Source organism: Bufo bufo, chromosome 6 (genome assembly GCF_905171765.1).
Source record: "Bufo bufo chromosome 6, aBufBuf1.1, whole genome shotgun sequence".
Taxonomy (NCBI): domain Eukaryota; kingdom Metazoa; phylum Chordata; class Amphibia; order Anura; family Bufonidae; genus Bufo; species Bufo bufo.
The window spans coordinates 358,493,051-358,516,573 of NC_053394.1; the positions used below are offsets into that span (position 1 = coordinate 358,493,051).

Below are 23,523 nucleotides of genomic sequence, written 5' to 3' on the forward strand. Positions count from 1 at the left end.
GATCATCACTACTTAGCGCATAACTTTAAAGGACTGGAGCTCAATTTGGATTTTGGTGGCCTATTTTTCTATAGATGTTGTACAATGCTAAAACATTAGAAAGTCCTTCAAAGTGAAAATCCCCCCCCCCCCCCCCCAGGTATTCATCTTATGGAAATTTAGCTAAAACGAATACGTATATTTTTAAAAATTCTTATGAAAGAAAATCTGTACATTTGTATATTTTACACAAAGTCTGCTATACTTTTACTAAAACTAATAACTATTTAAAATAAAAACATTTTAATAAATTTTTTTATGAAAGAAAAAGGGGAAAAATGTGGGTGTATGCGTATAGTCTGCTATGCTAATACTATAACTAATAACTATAGCTATACTTTGATTTTGCTATTTTTTTTATTTATTTTTTTCAAAAAAAAAATATTATTTTTTTAATGAATAAAGTAAAATAATTCCTTCCTGCCACAGAGCTTGAAATGGCACTTAACTAGGCAAAATGTTGCATCAACTGGATTACTGTACACGGAATAATGGCTCAATATTTCAATATTTACAACCACGAGTGCTGCCTTTTTTTTATTGAATTATTACTGAGGGCTTATTTGGACTGCAGTCTAATTTACTAGGTTCAGTCTACACATGAGACTCGCTCTCCTCTTGCACTTGACTCTTTGCTGCAGCCTCGCTTCGATGTGTGTCTGGGGCTACCTTTGGGCCCCAATAATCTCTTACTATCTGGGCTTTTCTTTGGCACATCCCCAACTGGGGGATGCAAACTGCATTCAGCACTACTAGCCAACTTTTACAATTTATTGGCATGAAGTAGACACCCTTTCTTCCCTCACTTCTGCTTGTTAGACATCTGCTGCAGCAGCCACTGCAGCAAGCCTCTCATTGGTCTCCACCCCCATCGTGCAAGCACACCGTGCACCTCACTGCTGAAGATTTTTAGGTTAGGCCCCCTCAACTATTTTGTCCAGTGCCTTACCACTCATCATCACATGAGGCTGGCACTCCCTCATCCTGCACAATCTATTAGGATTCGATGTGGTAGCTGTATTAGAGGTCCCTCCTGTCTTCTGCACTATGTCAGGAGAGATAGCAGAACAGCATAGGAGTGGCAGTGCTATTTGTAGAGGCACCTTCTGTTCTGGCACACGCATGGTTGCCATATTTCCCATTGTATCTGAATGGTTGCCATATTTCTCATTGCAAAATCAACTGTAAACGAGTCTATATCATTTTTTTTGGGGGGGGGGGGGGGTTTAATCTTTTTTTCTGATGGAGTCTCTTGTAAAACTGATGTACATGTCAATGACCCTGCATATTCCTGTTACTTTGAATATTTTTTAACCTATGGAATGGATCTATGGTGGTTAATCATGGTGAACCTCTCACCCTTTCCTCATCACAGGTGTTTTCTGATGATCCTGCTGGCTGTAAATCTTATCATATGGATAATTGCAGTTGCTGAAGAGTCCAACCATCACACTCATGAACTAGAAAAGCATCTAATGAGAAATGAGTCAGAAGACACTAATAGCAGCTCCAGGAAACAAACAGGTACACAAATCTTTCGCCCATGTTCAGGCATGGATTTTCAGTGTGGATTCATAGTAGTGTACAATTTGCATAGCATTTTGCAGTACACTGTACGTGAACGTGTGCGCAAATCAGAACATGCATCAGATATTCAGATCTGCAGCATGCTCATTCTGCAGCAGATTTTCACCCCAAATTTTACGCTTTGCAATGCATACTGTGGAATCCTTAGCAAAATCCACAGTGGAAAAACTACTGTATATGGACATACTATAGCTCAACTGTAAGTAACCCTGATCAGACCATAATGGCTGTAGATGCACCTGTTCAGGTTAAAAGTTTCTAGCTGTACCCAGAGTAGATGCGTTGCTTGCGTGGAGGCATAGATGAGGCATAGCAGTAGAATTGATCTAGCTACCTATATTTAAAAAAAAATGGTCATAGACGTTAAAGGGGTTGTCTCACTTCAGCAAATAGCACTTATTATGTATACAAAGTTAATACAAGGCACTTACTAATGCATTGTGATTGTCTCTATTACTTTCTTTGCTGGCTGGATTCATTTTTCCATCACCTTATATGTACTTCTCGTTTCCATGGTTATGACCACCCTGCAATCCTGCAGCGGTGGGTGCGCTTGCACACTATAGAAAAAAGCACCAGCCTATGTGAGCTCCCATGGTCCCGACCCCCGGAGAGCCTGGCACTTTTTCCTATAGTGTGCAAGCACGACCACTGCTGGTGGATTGCAGGGTGGTCGTAATCATGAAAACGAGCAGTGTCTAATGTGATGGAAAAATTAATCCAGCCAGCAAAGGAAGCAATATGGATAATAACAATACATAAGTGCCTTGCATTCACTTTCTCTACATGATAAATGCCACTTGCTGAAGTGAGACAACCCCTTTAATGTCAACATTTGTCTTATATCGCTCCATTTAGTTTTATAGTGTATGTAAATGCTTCTAAATACTTTCTGAAAATGTATTTTAAATGCCATAAAATAAATTTCCTAATACACCTGTATTTTTATGACTGTAAGATGCACGTTTTAGCTAAAAAAGTGGCTGCATCTTATATGTACTGTTTATGTACTGGCCGGATGGTCCCTCAATACTATTTCAGTGCTTGAGGGCTTGTTGGGGTTAAAGTGCCCCAGGGTTGGCTAGGCAACATGACACTTTCAGCAGAGAGCTCTCACTGTCTGCAGAACACCGGCAGCAGGGTGAGGGGGAGGGCTGTTTTAATCATTCATATCTCTGGATTGGAAGCAGCTATAGACATGGCATTATAAGCTTTAAAACAAGATCAAGCTTTAAAACAAGATCAGAATCACAGCATTATCTCCACTACATCGTGAGATATAGCTGTTATAAATCAGGTTGGGAATGATAGCAGGTAAAAGTGAAAACAGGTTTCTTCTGAGTTCACTCCAAACCCAATTTCTACCAGCTACAGTATATCTTCTGATGTAGTGGAGATAATGCTGTGATCCTGGTCTTGTTTTATAGTTGTCAACTTTCAAACAAGACTAGAACCATGTCTATAGATGCTCCTAATCTGGAGGTATGAGTGGTTAAAGCAGCCTTTCCCCGTTCAGTTGTTTGTGACTGAAGCCAGCTGGAAAGGAGTTAATGTGATCCTCCCCTGAGAGTTTTTTCTCATATTCTCGGCACTTATGGAGTATACACTGGATGGCTCTTTATTCTTCTTTTTTTCCATTTTTATTCAATTTTTTCCTTTTAACAAGCATGATTTAAATTTTAGTTACTATCCAATTTTATTTTATTACTAGAGCAATTTGCAATCCATACTTCTGTGCTCTACTTTGATTAACAGGGCAAGGCAGTGTAAATGTCATCACGCCTTGCCTGGTCAATCAAAGAGGAGAGGGAGCGGCAGTTGCAGAGAGAGCTGAGCCTCTAAGTGTAATGGCAATGCCTCAATTGCTCCTAGAGGCTCATTTGCAAACATTAAAACATAATTTTTCGCAGCAATACAGGCACATATAAGTATGGCACCAACACAGATCCCTTCAGCTGCCAAGCGCACATGCAACAGGTCAGCAAGGTTCATAGGTACAAATCAGCCAACAGGTGCCCATTAATAAAAATTTGTAAATTCATTAGAAATCTGGGGAAGCTCACTTTGCATTCCACATTGTCTGGGACAGTTTGAGACATGCCTACTGAGTGGGACAGTGACTGAGTGGGACAGGGGGGGGGGGGGCATATAACTCTTGCTATGTATGCCCCTGCATAGAGCCTTAAAGGGAACCTGTCATGTGGATATTTGATTATAATCTAACTAATTATATACAATCATTAACTACTAAAAAGTGCCTTAGATGTATTCACTTACTGGTGTGACAGATGGTTACCTCATAATATACACACAAAGATGCCACATGCCGCATGCTAATGAGCTGATTTGAGTCCAGCGTGATGTCATTGAGTCCAGCGTTTATTTAATTAACAGCTATAGCCACTCCCCTGCCCACCTGCTGCTGATTCATATGGAAAATAATCAGCAGCGGGTAGGCGGTGAGAGTCAGGAGCTCATGAGTATTCAGGACTCATCATTATGAGCTGGAGCTTTTCAATACAAGATGTTGGCAGATTGACTGGGTCAATTAAAGAAAGTGACCCAGCATTTTGCTAAGGGAATCAGTCACTTATTTATGTTGCCGTTAGTTAGGACACCATAAAACTGGTGACAGGTTCCCTTTAAAGCCTTAATCAATTTTTACCTATATAGTGCAGCATAGGCTAATACTAAACTTTAATGTAGAGGTCATTCTTTATTCCTTGTGTATATCTGTTTTAGTATCATTTATGGGTTTTCTGCCATCTTGATTCCTTCTTCCCGTCAGATATTTCTCCCCTAATTCAGCCCTAATTTCCCATCATGTCTCTGTGTCTTCAGGGTGGAGATTTATCATACTACAGAGTAGTGGTTCATATGAGATGCAGCTTCAGCCTGTTTCCCCTGCCTCCTGCTTATAATAGTTTTTTTTCCTGTTAGGTCTTACAAGCAGGAGGAAGGGGAAGCAGTGTGAAGCTGCACCACATAGAGTACACAGCACACATAGTATAGTCAGGGTGTTGTTCCCTGGAAGTCAGCCACACAGAAGAGACTGATCTCCTGTGTACAAACCGGAGATCACATGATCAGGCGGCACCCTTAATGACAGGGTTCAAAATGTATGGAGACACCTGAGGCGGGAATGAAATAAAAGACTTCCACAAAATTGGTGAGTGAATTAACATTATATAGGCAAAAACATTTTTTTAATTAAAAATAAATATGCATTGCTTGTCTTCTGAAGTTCTGATCAAAAAGAATGTCATTTTTCCCCAAAAAAATAATAGTAGTAGACGACAGTATATGCCTCTATGAGACAATCTAAGTAAGCATGCTCATTTGCCTTTATAGATGAATTTGGAGAAGTGGTGAGTTGTGAGTGCAATTCACGGTGCATAAACGCCACCGTGTTTACCTACTTGTACCCCTTCAACATTGAGTATAATCTGTTTGCTGCGGCTATGGTTTACATCATGTGGAAGAATGTAGGACGTCAAATTGATGAAAATGCTTCCTTCCATCATGGACTAGGACCAGGATTCCATCAACATATACCACTTATAGGACTTACCTTTGGTGTAGCCATTTTGGTAATTGGTCTAGTGGTGTTCATCATGTATGAAGTGGGTATTCATACCAATCACACAGACTTGTTGTCACTGACAACCTTCTTTATTTTTCATGTGGTCAGCCTCGCTCTCATGTGCCTGGCCAATATAGCAGGGATTGTTATCTTCAAATTAGATAAGAGAAAGATGGACAATAAGAAAAATCCAAGTCGTACACTGGATACGGCTCTACTACTTGGGGCAACATTAGGCCAATACGCCATCTCTTATTATTCTATCATAGCTGTGGTGTCTACACAACCCTTCAGCGTCTTGTGTGGACTAAACCTTGGTTATTCCATGCTGATGATTCTTCAGCACTCTATTCAGAACGCTTTTATCATCCAAGGGCTCCACCGTCTTCCCCCCCATGTATCATTCAGGACCCCTAGGCCTACGGAACCGCATGAAGCCATAAGGCAGGTCACTGTGCAAGGTGCAGACAGAAGAGAATCGCTCACAGGTGTCCAAAATAATTTTCACCGGAGACTGACAAGAAGAGAAACCTTGAATGCTTACATCAAAAGCCACCTCAAGAAAAGGAAAACCATGAAAGACATCTACTTGTTTCTTTTCCTCAGTAACATAATAGTAAGTAATGGGTTATATATATATTAAGACTCTATCTCTTTGTTTTAGCTTTTGAGTATCCTTGTGAGTATCTCAATATTAGATTAGTTTGGGTCCGAATCTCACCCCTCCCTCCCCTCCACTGATCACAGCCCAATCCTAATTGCTTACACGGAGCTTAGTACTTTTAGTAGCGACTGTGTCTGACATTTCAGTCAGCTTCACTGGAAAGGGAGAAAGCTGGAATACCAAGTACAGCAGCTACTGAATGTATGTAGCTAAGTCTGGTAAACCATGAAAGGGGGTGCAGACCCTAGCCCCTTAAAACAACTGATCGACACAGGTGAGTGAGATTGTGCCAATTTATTTTGTTGTGTAGAACCCCAGAATAGTGTACTTGCAAAATTGTTTCTTGTTATTTAAATGTTCTTTAATGTTCTGATGTATTATATTAACCATATCGTTTTGTATGGATAAGTCAGGGTTAACAATCCTGACTTTACCCTGTAAGAGACTAGGAATTGGACCCAAGTCTGCCCCTAGTTTAGTGTTAGTCTAACTTTAGCTTAGGAAGAGAGGGGCTACATGTGCTCACTCCTCAAAAGACTATGCCTGAGTCCCATAGAACCACTATCTCTAAGACATTTGTATCAAGAAAGTCATTTGTACTTTACAATACTCTAGAGAGAAAGGAGAAAACTAGAATAACCAGAATCTGCATGGCCAAGTACTGGCGTCAGTCAGTAAGGTATTTGCTGTTTTAGGGTGCATTCACACGACCACAATTCTGGGTCCACAAAATTGCGGAACGGGTGTGGACCCATTCATTTCAATGGGGCCGCGAAAGATGTAGACAGCACACCGTGTGCTTTCTGCATCCTCTGTTACATTCCGCAGCTCCGCAAAAAATATAGAGCATGTCCTATTCTTGTCCGCAATCATGGACAAGAATAGGCATTTTCGATATAGTGCCAGCCATGTGTGGTGCGCAAAATGCAGAATGCACATGCCCGGTATCCGTGTTTTGCGGATCCGCAATTTTCAGACCGCAAAACACTTACCGTTGTGTGAATGCACCCTGAGGCTGAAAAAGACTTCACTGCAGAGAGAGGGACACCCTTCACACTATGACACAGTCCTGGCCACCAGCTGGGAATTACAGACGCATTTACAAGTGCCTTATTGCCAGCCTTAAATTCTGCAAAGGTAGACTTTGGAAAGATAGAGAAAGGAGTACTACAACCCCCGATATTTGCCTATATCCATACATTGCTGTAAGGGAAGATTTGCACTGTGAATTGCTTGGAACTGTGCTTTTATATCGTTGGATGTACTACAACTACCATTCTGCACTTTAGTAGAGATACTTATCTATATTCTACAACTGATCTGGTTTCTAACTACAACACCATTTGCTGGCCACAGCACCCACCTGCCTTGCATCCATACCAGATCCATAACACCAAGGGCACCCTAAATGAACAAAAATTTGCTACTTTTTGGGGGGTTTTGCTCTGCACTTGCGTCTTTAAAAAAAAAAGCAGGAGGCTCAGGGCGGGGCTTAGCATATTTTTATAATTTACTCTAGAAAATTATGTCTGCAAACTACTCTAGCTCCTAGATGGTGTCGATTTTTGCTCTGGCACTTTGATGGCCTGCCAGCGGACCACACATCGAGACCAGCTTATAAAATGCTTTTTTTTTTTTATATTATTATATTTATGATGTCTTAACTAAGGGCAACATAAACTAGTGACAGATTCCCTTAGCAAAATGCTGGGTTACTTTCTTTAATCGACTAGGCTGTTTGCCATAATTTTGTATTAAACAGAATGAGTTTTGATATTCATGAGCTCCTGGCTCTTCCCGCTCACCTGCTGCTGATTCATATGGGAAAAAAACTGTCAATCACAGGCAGGTGGGCGAGGAGAGCCGTGAGCTCATGAATATGGGAACTCATTGGCATGTGCTGGAGCTGTTAGGATTTAAAAGTAATGGCATCAGAAAACTGTCCATTCACACGTCTGCAACTTGGGTCCAAATCCATTCCGCAATTTTGCGGAACGGGTGCGGAACCATTCATTTTCAATGGGGCCGGAACGGATGTGGACAGCACACTATGTTTCCGATTATCCCCGGCAGCTGCATGGACAGGGTCAGCCTGTAGGGTTCCCCAGTGCTCTTCTGCTGTGTTCCCCACTTTGATGCAGTGGGCAGCAGGTATTGGTGCCTGAAGGTTCCCTCCCCCCGGCTTCCTCCAGGACTGAGACTGCTGGAAAGGATTCAAAGGGCAGTCTAGTTTCTTATGTCTGACTTGGTCGCACTGGAAGCAATTTTGGTGGTTGTGGGCGTCGGTATATTCATCCGCAAGGCGAGCTGCTTTAGGTAGGTTGAGAGGTCTCTTGTCTCCGATCCACTCTCGCATCAAAGGACTCAGCTTTTCGTAAAAGTGCTCCAGCAGGAATAACTGCAGCACCTCTTCCTCGGATACCGCCTGGCTTCCATTGATCCAGTGGGATGCTGTGCGATGTAGGTGGCATGCCCACTCTGTAAGAGTCCCCACTTTGCTTGGTATTATCCCGGAATCACCTCCGGTATGCCTCAGGAGTTATAGTGTACCTGGCCAATACTGCTTCCTTTACAAGCCCATAATCCTCGATATCCTCATCAGGATTAGCCCGGAAGGCTTCACTGGCATGGCCGGACAGTTTTCCGGACAAAATTGTGACCCATTCGTCCATGGGTACTCTGTGTAGGGCACATTGCTGTTCAAAATCTGCAAGGTACCTGTCGATTTCTCCGTCAGCTTTCCTCAACATTTTTAAAAGCTGCAAAGTGCACTTATCTTTTTTTGACTGGAACTGCTGTTACCTCTGCTGCTGCAGCACCTCTTTGATGAGTCTGGCGCCGGTTAGCATCCACGGGGATTCGGTCCATAGTGTGCCAATCCTATCTGAACGGCCCGGTCAAAACTCTTCAGGTGTCCTCTCCGGTTTGACCATCCTTTCGGCTCGATCCATCTCTAGCAATTCGGCAATAATATCCATCTTTTTGAGGTTACCAGCCGGTCGACCCCAGTTCTCCAGCAAATCCTTGAGGGTAGATCGCTTTAGTTGCTCAAAGTGTGCCTCCATTCGCTTAGGTCGCCTTGTAGCTGTCCTTCTGGGGAGTGAGAACTAGCCCACAGCTTGCCACCAGTTGTTAGGGCACCTCGAGTAGGTATAGGGTTTAACGCCGCCAAAGCTGTTCTTGTCCCCGAATATGACGTCAGCTACAGAACACTCCAAGGTGTCGAACAGGAATCATACAAATTTTTTCCCCCCCCCCCCCCAAGTACGAGACAAGGCTCTGTATTAAGAGTAAAACAGGAAAACTTTAATGGGGCTACACGTCAGTCTTTTATGCAGGTCTTCCAGCAAGGGAGACTCCCAGCAAATGTACACAAACCCCCCCTCTGCCTGTGATACCATTAACAAACACAATGGGCTAGTTTAATTACTCTCAGACAGAGAACACACATTTTTCCCAAACACAGAAAACACCCCAAAACACCACATATCCCCATAAATTATATGTCCCTGGATAGCTCTGATCTGGGCGAACAACCAGCAACCGCTGAACAAACAGACGAATCAGGTTTTATATAGTAATCCAAAGGCAGAGAGGTCTGCCACAGTATGCATTGGAGATATATAGTCATGGCTGGCAGTGGCATCTTCCGATGAGCCCCAGCAGTGAAATCGCAGTGCTCTGATCAGTTAACATGGCAGCCAGGATGCTACTGAAGCCTTGGCTGCCCTGGTAAGTAGTGATGGACAAACATCTGCAGGAACGATCAAATGTTCGTGAACCGCAAGTTCGCGGCGGGTCCCATTCATTTTAATGGCAGGCGAACCTGAAAAATCTTCAGCTCATATTTGCAGCCAAGAAATAATTACTAGAAGTGCACGAATAGTCCCACAACATGGACAGTGACATACCAGATGTATTATTCGAATTTGCGATCTCCATTCATTATTTTTTTCAATGCAAAATATCGTCAATATAATTTTCGCGTACGCACATGCGCACACCAGTTATAATTATTTTTTCCAATGCCGTTTGTCACTGTGTGTAGAAGAGGAAACGCGGCAAAACCGCAAACAAATGCTGCTGTACCCAAATACACTATATAGAAAGTATATTATTGGTATATGACACCCTGCTTCAATCAGTTTTTTGGGGGGCGACTAGTATATCACACCAGTTATAATTCTTTTTTCTAATTGCGTTTGTCACTGTGTGTAGCTGCAGTATTGCTGCCGAACCGCTCACCACTGCTGCACAATACAAATCCACTATAATATGCTTTCTATGTTAGAAAGTATATTATAATTGTATTACACCCCTCTGTACTGCACACCTATCAATAGTACACCTATACCAGTCCTTAAAAGGACTTTTGTGGCCCTATTAGCTAGTGTTTGGTGTCCCTAACAGCCTGTACCTGCTCCACACAGCAACCTCTCCCTACACTGGCAAAAAACTGATTGTAAAATGGCGGCCAGATCAGGTCTATTTATAAGGTAGGGGGTATGTCCATGTGCTGAAACGTCTCAATTGGCTGTCCTGTACCACCTGATGGATGTGTCATGGGTCAAAGTTCTTCACAATGTAAAAGAATATTGCGGGCACGAATATGTTCGCATGTTCAGCGAATCGCGAACGAGCAAAGTTCACCGCGAACCGACCGCCGGGCGAACTGCAAGGCCATCACTACTGGTAAGCTCCCTGCTGTTGTGTGAACAAAACACAGGGCAGCAGGGAGAGTGTGAAGTCCTATTCCTATTCCTATTGCACACAACCGTATGGCTTTTTCAGTGTTTTGCGGTCCGTTTTTCACGGATCCGTTGTTCCGTTTTTTGTTTCCGTTGTGTTTCCGTTTCTGTTCGGTTTTTCCATTCCGTTTTTCCGTATGGCATATACAGTATACAGTAATTACATAGATAAAATTGGGCTGGGCATAACATTTTCAATAGATGGTTCAGCAAAAAACGAAACGGAAGACATACGGATGCATTTCCGTATGTGTTCAGTTTTTTTTGCGGACCCATTGACTTGAATGGAGCCACGGAATGTGATTTGCGGGCAATAATAGGACATGTTCTATGTTAGAACGGAACGGAAAAACGGAAATACGGAAACGGAATGCATACGGAGTACATTCCTTTTTTTTTGCGGAACCATTAAAATGAATGGTTCCGTATACGGACCGTATACGGAACGCAAAAAACGGCCAGTAAACGGGGAAAAAAAACGGCCGTGCAGGAGGCCTCACTCTAATAGAGCTCTATCAGGGTGAATAGGACAAGGGTTCTAGCCCCTAAGGGGGCTAATAGTTATTAAATAAAAAGTAAAAAAAAAACACACCCTTTCCCAATTTTACATATAAAAATATAAACACTATAAAAAATAAATATATTGCGTATCGCCCCATCTGAAAAAGTCCAAACTATTAAGGTATTAAAAAATATTTCCTATGCGGTGAATACCGTAACAGAAAAAAATTTAAAACATGCGATTTGCCATTTTTTAGTCACCTTGTCCCCCCAAAAAATAGGATAGGTACCGTTCTATTATATGCAGAATGCACGCAGCTTTTTTTGTGTTTTTTTTTTTTTTTTTCGCGTGGTATCGAATGGTATTGAGTATCGCAATACTTTTTTATGGTATCAAAATTGAATCAAAATTTTTGTATCCTGACAACCCTAGTCACAGTACAGGGATAGTGCACATAGTGATGTAATAATGGCAGGGTATTATGCACAGTGATGTCACAGTACAGGGATAGTGCACATAGTGATGTAATATTGACAGGATACTGCACACAGTGATAAAACAGTAACATAGTACATAAGGCCGAAAAAAGACATTTGTCCATCCAGTTCGGCCTGTTATCCTGCAAGTTGATCCAGAGGAAGGCAAAAAAAAACCCTGTGAGGTAGAAGCCAATTTTCCTCACTTTAGGGGAATAAAAAATTCCTTCCCGACTCCAATCAGGCAATCAGAATAACTCCCTGGATCAGCGACCCCTCTCTAGTAGCTATAGCCTGTAATATTATTACGCTCCAGAAATACATCCAGGCCCCTCTTGAACTCCTTTATTGTACTCACCATCACCACCTCCTCAGGCAGAGAGTTCCATAGTCTCACTGCTCTTACCGTAAGTGATCTCATGGTACAGGCATAAAGCTACAGGAATAACACAAACAAATGTCAACGAGTACCTGTTTCCTCACAGCACAGTCAAAAACAATGTCACATGTACGGTAGTTATAATGCACAGAGGATGAAGGAATAATATGTCACAACAAAGGAATAAGTGATGTCATAGAGAACGTATAATGCACACAGCTGGGTAAATCATAGGGCTCTGATACAAAGTTTAGAATGGGAGTACGCCAAAGGGAGAAAAATGGGGCTCGCACTCAACAGTATTATAAATGTATAAATTTTATTAGCGTCTCCATATGAGACAAATCGCAATAAAAACACATAGAAAACAGTAGATGGTGATAAAACAAGCACACAAGATGACACGGAGCACAAATGACACCTGGAATGGCAAATGGATGCAAACAATGGGTGTATAAATATAGCACAAATGTGCATGTAGGCCAAGCAGGATATCAAAAATACAAAAAATACATATAGTCAGGCAAAACTATGGAAGCTGAGTGAGGGTATCACATATACAGGGAGTGCAGAATTATTAGGCAAGTTGTATTTTTGAGGATTAATTTTATTATTGAACAACAACCATGTTCTCAATGAACCCAAAAAACTCATTAATATCAAAGCTGAATATTTTTGGAAGTAGTTTTTAGTTTGTTTTTAGTTTTAGCTATTTTAGGGGGATATCTGTGTGTGCAGGTGACTATTACTGTGCATAATTATTAGGCAACTTAACAAAAAACAAATATATACCCATTTCAATTATTTATTTTTACCAGTGAAACCAATATAACATCTCAACATTCACAAATATACATTTCTGACATTCAAAAACAAAACAAAAACAAATCAGTGACCAATATAGCCACCTTTCTTTGCAAGGACACTCAAAAGCCTGCCATCCATGGATTCTGTCAGTGTTTTGATCTGTTCACCATCAACATTGCGTGCAGCAGCAACCACAGCCTCCCAGACACTGTTCAGAGAGGTGTACTGTTTTCCCTCCTTGTAAATCTCACATTTGATGATGGACCACAGGTTCTCAATGGGGTTCAGATCAGGTGAACAAGGAGGCCATGTCATTAGATTTTCTTCTTTTATACCCTTTCTTGCCAGCCACGCTGTGGAGTACTTGGACGCGTGTGATGGAGCATTGTCCTGCATGAAAATCATGTTTTTCTTGAAGGATGCAGACTTCTTCCTGTACCACTGCTTGAAGAAGGTGTCTTCCAGAAACTGGCAGTAGGACTGGGAGTTGAGCTTGACTCCATCCTCAACCCGAAAAGGCCCCACAAGCTCATCTTTGATGATACCAGCCCAAACCAGTACTCCACCTCCACCTTGCTGGCGTCTGAGTCGGACTGGAGCTCTCTGCCCTTTACCAATCCAGCCACGGGCCCATCCATCTGGCCCATCAAAACTCACTCTCATTTCATCAGTCCATAAAACCTTAGAAAAATCAGTCTTGAGATATTTCTTGGCCCAGTCTTGACGTTTCAGCTTGTGTGTCTTGTTCAGTAATGGTCGTCTTTCAGCCTTTCTTACCTTGGCCATGTCTCTGAGTATTGCACACCTTGTGCTTTTGGGCACTCCAGTGATGTTGCAGCTCTGAAATATGGCCAAACTGGTGGCAAGTGGCATCTTGGCAGCTGCACGCTTGACTTTTCTCAGTTCATGGGCAGTTATTTTGCGCCTTGGTTTTTCCACACGCTTCTTGCGACCCTGTTGACTATTTTGAATGAAACGCTTGATTGTTCGATGATCACGCTTCAGAAGCTTTGCAATTTTAAGAGTGCTGCATCCCTCTGCAAGATATCTCACTATTTTTGACTTTTCTGAGCCTGTCAAGTCCTTCTTTTGACCCATTTTGCCTAATAATTATGCACACCTAATATAGGGTGTTGATGTCATTAGACCACACCCCTTCTCATTACAGAGATGCACATCACCTAATATGCTTAATTGGTAGTAGGCTTTCGAGCCTATACAGCTTGGAGTAAGACAACATGCATAAAGAGGATGATGTGGTCAAAATACTCATTTGCCTAATAATTCTGCACTCCCTGTAGTAACCAAGGTATACATATAAAGTGCAAAGTGCAAATGTAACAGAGTGCATGGATAACTAAAGCGGAATAGTTCACTGTAGAGCCATGGACACAATACCTGTATAGTGCTCCAGCAACCCCAACGTACGTTTCAGAAGCCTTGCGTGAAACGTACGTTGGGGTTGCTGGAGCACTATACAGGTATTGTGTCCATGGCTCTACAGTGAACTATCCTGCTTGGCCTACATGCACATTTGTGCTATATTTATACACCCATTGTTTGCATCCATTTGCCATTCCAGGTGTCATTTGTGCTCCGTGTCATCTTGTGTGCTTGTTTTATCACCATCTACTGTTTTCTATGTGTTTTTATTGCGATTTGTCTCATATGGAGACGCTAATAAAATTTATACATTTATAATACTGTTGAGTGCGAGCCCCATTTTTCTCCCTTTGGCGTACTACCATACGTGCTGGCTCTACACGGGTACTCACCTCTGTGAGTCATTTATTATTGGTGCTTAAAGTTTAGAATGGGGTCACAATAATTTTTCACGCCACTTTACATATATTTCATTACTTACTGCACAGTTCAGTACAGCTGAGGACATTAATTGGCTGCAGCGGTCACATTCCAAATCCAGGCATGTCACTGCTGCTGTAAACGAACAGCAGGAGGAGAACTGGACCAGCACTGCAAAAAATGAAGCTGGAGAAACGGGTGAGAACAGTGAGGTTTGTCCCATTTCACCAGAGAAACTAGGTGGCTGGGCTTATGGAAACGGTTGAGCATGGTTTCCTGGGGGTAATTCTCCCGGAGGTACAGAGGCAACGTAGCTTGTTCTGCTATATTCAGTGGGAGTTACAGAATCCCAATCAGGCCTGGATGGCTGTTTCCGTAAACGTGGACCTGGGGCCAACGCTTAGTCCCATCTTGCTGTAGAAACGGCAAGATGGGACAACCAATTGTAGAGGTTGTCCGAGATTTTTAGCTATCCTGGACAACCCCTTTAAGTTACTGCCCTTGTCCTGTTCCTTTACTGAGTCTTGTTTCTTGTCCTCTCACAGTTCTGGATTATGCCAGCCTTTGGAGCTCGGATCCGATTTGACGATGGTTTTGAAGTTAGTTTTTATGGTTTCACACTTTGGGCCATAATTACCAACGTTTGTCTTCCTTTTGGGATCTTCTACCGTATGCATGCAGCTGCTTCGTTGTTGGAACTGTACAGCATGTCCTAGAGGAGCAGGTCATCCTCTCTTCACATTAATGATGGTCCTGTGGTGTGGAGGACTGTGGAGATATAAAACAATGACCATTCATAAACGACAGGGTTTACAGACACATAATGGGATTCTGCTGAATGACATAGTGTAGACTTTCTTCTTAAAGAGCAACCAGGCGGCATACTGGTAGAGTTGATCCTGCTGATTAAAATGATGCCTTGTGAAGATCGGTTGGGGCGTTCCTGAGAAATAAAAAAATTCTTTATGCAAATTAGGCCTGCAGGGCACAAGGGGCGGGACCTTGTCCCTCGGTGCACCTGGGATTTCCACTGCTTGTCACGCCCTTCTCTGCACTAAAGTCCTAAAGATTGCCAGAGAATCCAATTTTTATTTTGTCATTAGAACGGTGCAATCGAGTTTTACAAGACAGGTATCATTTTAATCAGCAAGATCAACCCTACCAGGTGCTGCCTGGTGTAATAGGGTTGATCCTGATCATATTCGCTTTATTTTTTATTTTTATGGAATCTTACTTGAATCAGAAGAGGCAGAAGGAACTGAACCAAAATGTCTAAATGTTTACTTGGGGGTGGGGGGGGGGGGTGGGGAAAGAGAACGGGTTAGTGCTTTTTGTAAGTCTGAGGGAGAAGTGAAAAGTAATATGCACTGAGAACTCATTTGAGATATGCGAATAAGGGTGGGTTCACGCAGATGTGAACCCACCCTAACCTTTTTTTATGTTAAAGGGAACCTGTCATCAACTTTATGCTACCCATACTAACAGCAGTATAAAGTAGAGACAGGTGAGTATATTTCAGCGCTCTGTCATTTATAAGTTAAAAGTAAGTGGTTGCCGAGAACCAACATCACAATCCTTGCAGACTGGGCCTGGAAAAGAGTCCCGGCCACCTGAGAAGAGTCCTGGTTATTCATGAATTCCTGCTCTCCTGCCCACCTGCTGATGATTGACACTTCTACCTAGTTTTCTCCCTTTCTCTCTAGGAGAGAACTGCCAATTATCAGCAGATGGGTGAGAGAGCAGGAGACTATGAATAACCATGACTCTTCTCAGGTAGATTTGACTCTTTTCAAGGCCTGGGCTGCAATGATTATGATTCTGGTTCTCCGCAACCACTTACTTTTAGCTCATGAGTGACACACCGCTGACATCTGCATTTCTGTCACTATTCTATGCTGCCCTCAGTGAGGTCATCATAAAGTTGATATTGATATATGTAATAACTCATAAGGAGTATATGTATGTTCTATATGGAATAATAATAAAAAAAGATGAAAACAAGGAAAAAGGTAAGAAAAAACATACTGGAATGTCTCATGTCTACATGGTTTTATATGCATTATCTTATTGCGATGTGTTTGCTCTTTAAAGATTATGGACACCTTTTGGGGCAATTTTTTATGATTGCATTTTACTTATTTTGGGCTAAAAAATCTTTTTTTTTTCAATTAGTCTTCATTAAAAATTTCCAACCATTTTTGTGATACATATGGTTAAAAATCTGGCTGTAACTCCTGAAGCCTGTCAGGCCCAAAACAGGCTGGTCACTAAGCCGTTAAGTTTGTCGCTGAAATCTCCCAGTAGCCAGGATCTAATGAAATTATCTCCTCCCTTCTGCTGCAGACATTTTACTTACAGTGGGGTGTGAAAGTTTGGGCAAACTTGTTAATCGTCATGATTTTCCTGTATAAATCGTTGGTTGTTACGATAAAAAATGTCAGTTAAACATATCATATAGGAGACACACACAGTGATATTTGAGAAGTGAAATGAAGTTTATTGGATTTACAGAAAGTGTGCTGTAATTGTTTAAACAAAATTAGGCAGGTGCATAAATTTGGGCACCACAAAAAATAAATGAAATCAATATTTAGTAGATCCTCCTTTTGCAGAAATTCCAGCCTCTAAACGCTTCCTGTAGGTTCCAATGAGAGTCTGGATTCTGGTTGAAGGTATTTTGGACCATTCCTCTTTACAAAACATCTTTAGTTCCTTCAGCTTTGATGGCTTCCGAGCATGGACAGCTCTCTTTAAGTCACACCACAGATTTTCAATTATATTCAGGTCTGGGGACTGAGATGGCCATTCCAGAACATTGTACTTGTTCCTCTGCATAAATGCCTTAGTGGATTTTGAGCAGTGTTTAGGGTCGTTGTCTTGTTGAAAGAACCAGCTTCGGCTCAGCTTCAGCTTTGTTACTGATTCCTGGACATTGGTCTCCAGAATCTGCTGATACTGAGTGGAATCCATGTGTCCCTCAACTTTGACAAGATTCCCAGTTCCTGCACCGGCCACACAGCCCCACAGCATGATGGAACCACCACCATATTTTACTGTAGGTAGCAGGTGTTTTTCTTGGAATGCTGTGTTCTTTTTCCTCCATGCATAACGCCCCTTGTTATGGTCAAATAACTCAATTTTAGTTTCATCAGTCCACAGCACCTTATTCCAAAATGAAGCTGGCTTGTCCAAATGTGCTTTAGCCCACCTCAAGCGGCACTTTTTGTGCTGTGGGCGGAGAAAAGGCTTCCTCTGCATCACTCTCACATCCAGCATCTCCTTGTGTAAAGTGCGCCGAATGGTTGAACGATGCACAGTGACTCCATCTGCAGCAAGATGATGTTGTAGGTCTTTGGTGCTGGTCTGTGGGTTGACTCTGACTGTTCTCACCATTCGTCGCTTCTGTCTATCCGAGATTTTTCTTGGTCTGCCACTTCGAGCCTTAACTTGAACTGAGCCTGTGGTCTTCCATTTCCTCAATATGTTCCTAACTGTGGAAACAGACAGCTGAAATCTCTGAGACAACTTTCTGTATCCTTCCCCTAAACCATGATGTGAACAATCTTTGTCTTCAGGTCATTTGAGAGTTGTTTTGAGACCCCCATGTTGCTACTCTTCAGAGAAAATTAAAAGAGGAGGGAAACTTACAATTGACCACCTTAAATACTTTCTCATAATTGGATTCCCCTGTGTATGTAGGTCAGGGGTCACTAAGCTTACCAAGCCAATTTGAGTTCCAATAATTAGTTCTAAAGGTTTTGAAATCAATAAAATGACAACAGTGCCCACATTTATGCACCTGCCTAATTTAGTTTAAACAATTATAGCACACTTTCTGTAAATCCAATAAACATTCATTTCACTTCTCAAATATCACTGTGTGTGTCTCCTATATGATATATTTAACTGAAATTTTTTATCGTAACAACCAACGATTTATACAGGAAAATCATGACGATTAACAAGGTTGCCCAAACTTTCGCATCCCACTGTACATCCTTTGTATAAGGGCACATGTACACAGCCGTTGTTCGGCCAAGCCCGTATTGCAGCCAGCAAACAGTGGGCACCAGCTGTGTGCACCCCACATCACGGATGCGGACCCATTCACTTGAATGGGTCCAAAATCTGGAAGCTCAGTGCAGAATGGAGCACGGAACACCATGTTCTATTTTTTTACGGACTCATTGCAGTTGAATGGGTCTGGATCCGTCTGCAAAATCCGCACGGATGTTGCCCATGCATTGGGGACCGCAAATTGAACAACAGCCGTCTGCATGAGCCCTAATCCACATGTTCCGTTGAACCCTGACCAAAAAAAATTATCATTTCACCTACTTTTTTGTGCATCATTACAAGGATTCAGCCTGGAATTTTTCCTACATTTCTCATATAGATGTCAGATCAAAAAATGTCAATGTCTCAGTAACTTGTAAAGTGGCCTTGAGCATCAATTACAGCTTGACAGCGGCGTCTCATGCTGTTCACAAGTCAACTTATTGTCTGCTCAGGAATGGCATCCCACAGATTATTAAGGTTCTGGGGTACAGGGTAAAGGGGTTGTCTCATCATGGACAAAGGGGGTATATCGCTAGGATATGCCCCCATTCTCTTATAGGTGCGGGTCTCGCTACTGGGACCCGCACCTATATCGAGAACGGAGCCCTGCAAGGTGGTGGCTAGAGGACTCCGGTCCGGCCACCACCAAGCCGGCTCCCCATAGAAGTGAATGGGAGCGTACCACGCATGCGCCACCCCTGCTCCCATTCATTTTTATGGGGCCGACGGAAATAGCCGAGCCAGCGCTAGGCTATTTTTGCCAGCCCCATAGAAAATGAATGGAAGGCGGCTGTGCATGCGCAGTGCACCCTTCTTCACTTGCGGGTCTCCGTTCTCGATATATGTACGGGTCCCCATTGTCCATGATAAGACAACCCCTTTAAGCTATCCTGTAAAGGTTAGAGGGCATTTTAGGATCATCCTGAAAGTTCATCCACAAGCCAAATATCCCTAACTTTATGTGAGTAGTATATCTGCTTGAGACATAACTGCATAATCAGTTTTGCAGCAATCCGAAATTTCCATCTGGAGGCATAATTAGATTTTTTTTTGTCACTGAGTGTACAATTCGCCATACATTGTAGGACTGAATTGTGATTTATCTGCTACAATACATCTGTAAACAACAGTACATAGGGAGAAGAACACAACAAACATACATAAAACATAAAAAAGAAATATCAGTAACATAGTGTATAGCGGCACTGCACAACGGTTCACCTTGGGAAACAAATCTGATTAAACTGATCCCCATCGATCATGTTCCAGTGATTATGCACAATGGCCTTGAAACCCTGCAAATAAAAAAAGAAGTCGTCTGGATGTTCCAGCTGTAGACCTTTACAGCTGCAAGGACTGAATGAGATCTTCACCTGAATGTACAGTCCATAATGACATTATGTGGTGAAAAATAAAATAAAATATTAGAATCCCACAGAGACATCTAGTGGTGGCTAGTATTAGTACAGGTTTGGGTTGACATTGACCTTATCCATTTCATTGCATTGGTGTCAGAACTAGGGCTTGGTGGGCAGTTCCTAGAAGGACAACTACCTTAAACAAACATTAGCCAGAGTTGTGCCTGACAGGTGAGTACACTGAGCACGTGTGTAAGTGACTAACAGTATTGGCGATGCTTCACATGGTGCTCTTTTTGTGTGTTTTTCTCTGAAACATACTCTTGGGTTTAGAAATGGGAGTGATCCCATCCTTGGATTTAGAAATGGGACAGGTCCCATTTTTGGGATTTAGAACCAGGAGAAATCTCATCCTAGGGATAGGAAATGGGAGGACCTGGCGTTTAGAACTGGAAGGGGTCTTGTCCCAGGATTTAGAAATTGTTCATAAACTATCCAAGGACTTATAAATGGGAGAAAACTCTTCCTGACATTTAAATATTAGAGAAGTCCTTACCCAGGGCTTAGAAATAGAAGGCATCCTAACCTGTGGTCTAGAAATGAGAGAGATCCAGCCCCAGGGCTTAGAGCTAGGAGAGATCCCATCCTTGGGATTATAGATTGGAGAGATCTAAACTTGAAATTTAAGAAATGGGGTAGACCTCATCTATTTAGACCTTGGAGAGATCCTATCCTGGAAAAATAAGAATTAAAGGCTATGTACACCTTTGGAGTCAATTTGGTTTAATGATAATCATATTTTCACTTGGTCTTTATAAAAAAATATTGAGCTGTTCAGTCACAAAGGGCTAACTGTTTTTCTAACTGTATGACTGGTCATCTAATTACCCTTATTTCTAAACTACTGAGAGGTCATAAACATGTATTTAAGCCACTTTCTTATCAGTAAGATAAGGATTGAGCTTTGAGTGTATGATGTGAGAGAGAACAGATAAGAAGTCCCTCTGCTCCTCAAATGATGGAAAGGACAAAAAAATCCATAGATCTAGTAGAGAATATCAGCTCTGTACAGAAAAAAGGATTCTATATTGTTAATAAAGACCAATTGAAAAAAAGATTTTTAGCTCAAAATAAGTACAATGCAGTAATAAAAAAAATGCCTCCAAAGGTGTTCATAGCCTTTAGTAACATAAAAGTGTCTTATTCTATTACCAGAGAGAATTTTGTGGTAGCGGGGCTGATACTGCCACCCATTTATTTATTTTTTTAAACCTCGCCCCTACGCCCACCTGAAGTTCTCACGCTCAGTATGTAAATACTGAGCATCAGAACAGGGAGGAGACACCAGGGTTTCTCAATGGGAGTCTCCTTCTCCCTGGCTGTGCCGCGATCCAATCACATCAGAGAGCTTCACAGCCAGGGAGGAAAAACCTCTCTTCAGTCTTCTGCAGCTTGACCACACAGAACGCTGAAATATATAGGCCATCTTACCTCCACTGGATTTCAAAAAGCCAGCCCTCTGAAGGAAAGATATATCTGTCCATAGACCAGATGAAAACCACCGCTAACGATAATGCGCAGCTGATCAACCACGGGCAAAGGTAAGCATCATATTACACATAAGAGATGGAGGAGACAAGAGAGAACAAGTAAGGGAAGAAGAGGAGAAACCGAACCAGGAAACCAAAGAGAACAAATAGACTTATAGATGGGAGGGGTTGTGCAACCATGTGTCTTTCAAGCTAAGACTCTCTGGGGGCTTCTTACATGAGTAATGTGCACCAGTTATCTGACGCACATAATAGTTTTGAACCGCGGGTGACCGAACTAGGAGCAAATCCAACCTGCCAACCCATGCTAGTTAACAGTACAGTTATCACTTCTCCCTTTTCGCTCATGGGTTTATTTGGGAAGGGGGTCTACATGCTTTCTAACTGCAGTATTATACTTAGTTTGTTCAGTTTGGTTTAGCGGAGTAATTGCAAATAGCGACCAGATCTGACTGGCTGTGAAGGACTCTTTTTGCCCTCTTCCTTTGCACCAGTTTTGATACATCTCCCAGCTATTCATCTGACAGTTTGTACAACTGTACAAAAAAATTACTATAATACATTTTTGGGGGAAAGCTGGATGACAACCAGTACGGCCACAAGGTTGTCACTAGTGATGAGCGAAGCGAGGTTCGTATGCTACATCCGAAGTCGCTTCATTCAAAACTTCGGATTAATACTGTACGGAGATCTATCTCCGTACAGTATCAAAATGTATGGACTCCGATGAGCCGAAGTAAGTTATTCACGAAGTGGCGCGTGACTTAGTTGAATAACTTTGGTAGTTTATTTTTATAGTGAAAAATCACTTTAAAACTTGGAACCGAACTCAGGTTCCGAGGCACCAGTTGGAGCCGAGTTCGGTTTCAAGTTTTTCACTTTAAAAATCAATTACCGAAGTTATTCAACGAAGTCATGCGCGACTTCGCGAATAACTGTCTTTGGAGCCCATACATTTTAATACGGTACGGAGTCGGATCTTCGTACTGTATTAATCCAAAATTTTTAATGAAGCGACTTCTGAAGTAGCTTCTGAAGCTCGCTTTGCTCATTACTAGTTGTCACCTAACTTTCCAAGATTTTCCACAGACTTTTATTTGCTAGTCTACAAGTATCCAGTAAGATCCTACATCACAGTTAAATTCCCAGTTTTTGACATAAAATGGGGCAGATTTATGAAACTGTGATCAAGCTATACAGACTCTGCTGCAAGGTGGTGGGAAGCATGTTAAGACACCATCACCGCATTTCAGAACATAGCTAGAAGCCTGCATCATACAGTGGCAGATACAGTCACAGGCAGGGGTGCACCTAGCCTTTCTGCTGCCTGAGGCAAAAACAGAAATGGCGCCCCTCCCTCCCCAATGACAATTTCTTAACCTAACTCCTTCCCTTCAGCCCATGGCCCTTCGGCTGCCCCTCTCTTGCCCCTACCTGGTGCTGCCTGAAGTGATCGCCTCCCCTGGCCTCATTGGTGGTGCACCCCTGGTCACAGGTTCCAGAGTGCAGCTGTAAGGAATGGAATCAGGAGAGAGACATTGTCAGCTAGCAAACCTCTGAGTGTCATCTTCTGCCACATTGCCAGCTACCATACCCCATCATCTGGGAGGAGAGTAATTGCACTTTGTACGAACTGCTGCTGGATGTGATGTTATCTTTTTTTAGCACGTAGTAAAGAAAGATGTTCTTTGTTCTACAATCTCTACCTGTTTCCTTAACATCATCTTTTTCACTGCACCGAGCAAAATCTCATCAGGTCTACTACCACTAACATCCTCTGCAACAGCTCCTCGAGGTTCACTGCAGAAGCACTAGATTATGGACCCTTTAAAAACATTATCATATCACAGCTCTTAATGTCAGAACATAATTAAATCTGAATGCTTCACCTTGTCCAGAATTTTCAGTCTAATGATATTAGAGAAGACATGATCCATTATTTTTCCTCCAGGAAAAAGCAAGTCTGAC

General features: G+C 42.2%; 1 protein-coding gene across 1 annotated transcript in view; it reads left to right on the top strand.

Annotated features, from left to right (window-relative positions):
- LOC121005131 (proton channel OTOP2-like) overlaps window positions 1-15,841 on the top strand; it is a 91,531-nt gene extending 75,690 nt beyond the window's left edge. The window contains exons 4-6 of the mRNA XM_040437698.1: window positions 1,415-1,563; window positions 4,978-5,825; window positions 15,134-15,841. Coding sequence (XP_040293632.1) covers window positions 1,415-1,563; window positions 4,978-5,825; window positions 15,134-15,304 — 1,168 coding nt within the window. The 3' untranslated portion in view covers window positions 15,305-15,841. The remainder of the gene's footprint in view (window positions 1-1,414; window positions 1,564-4,977; window positions 5,826-15,133) is intronic.
- The last annotated feature ends 7,682 nt before the right edge of the window (window positions 15,842-23,523 follow it).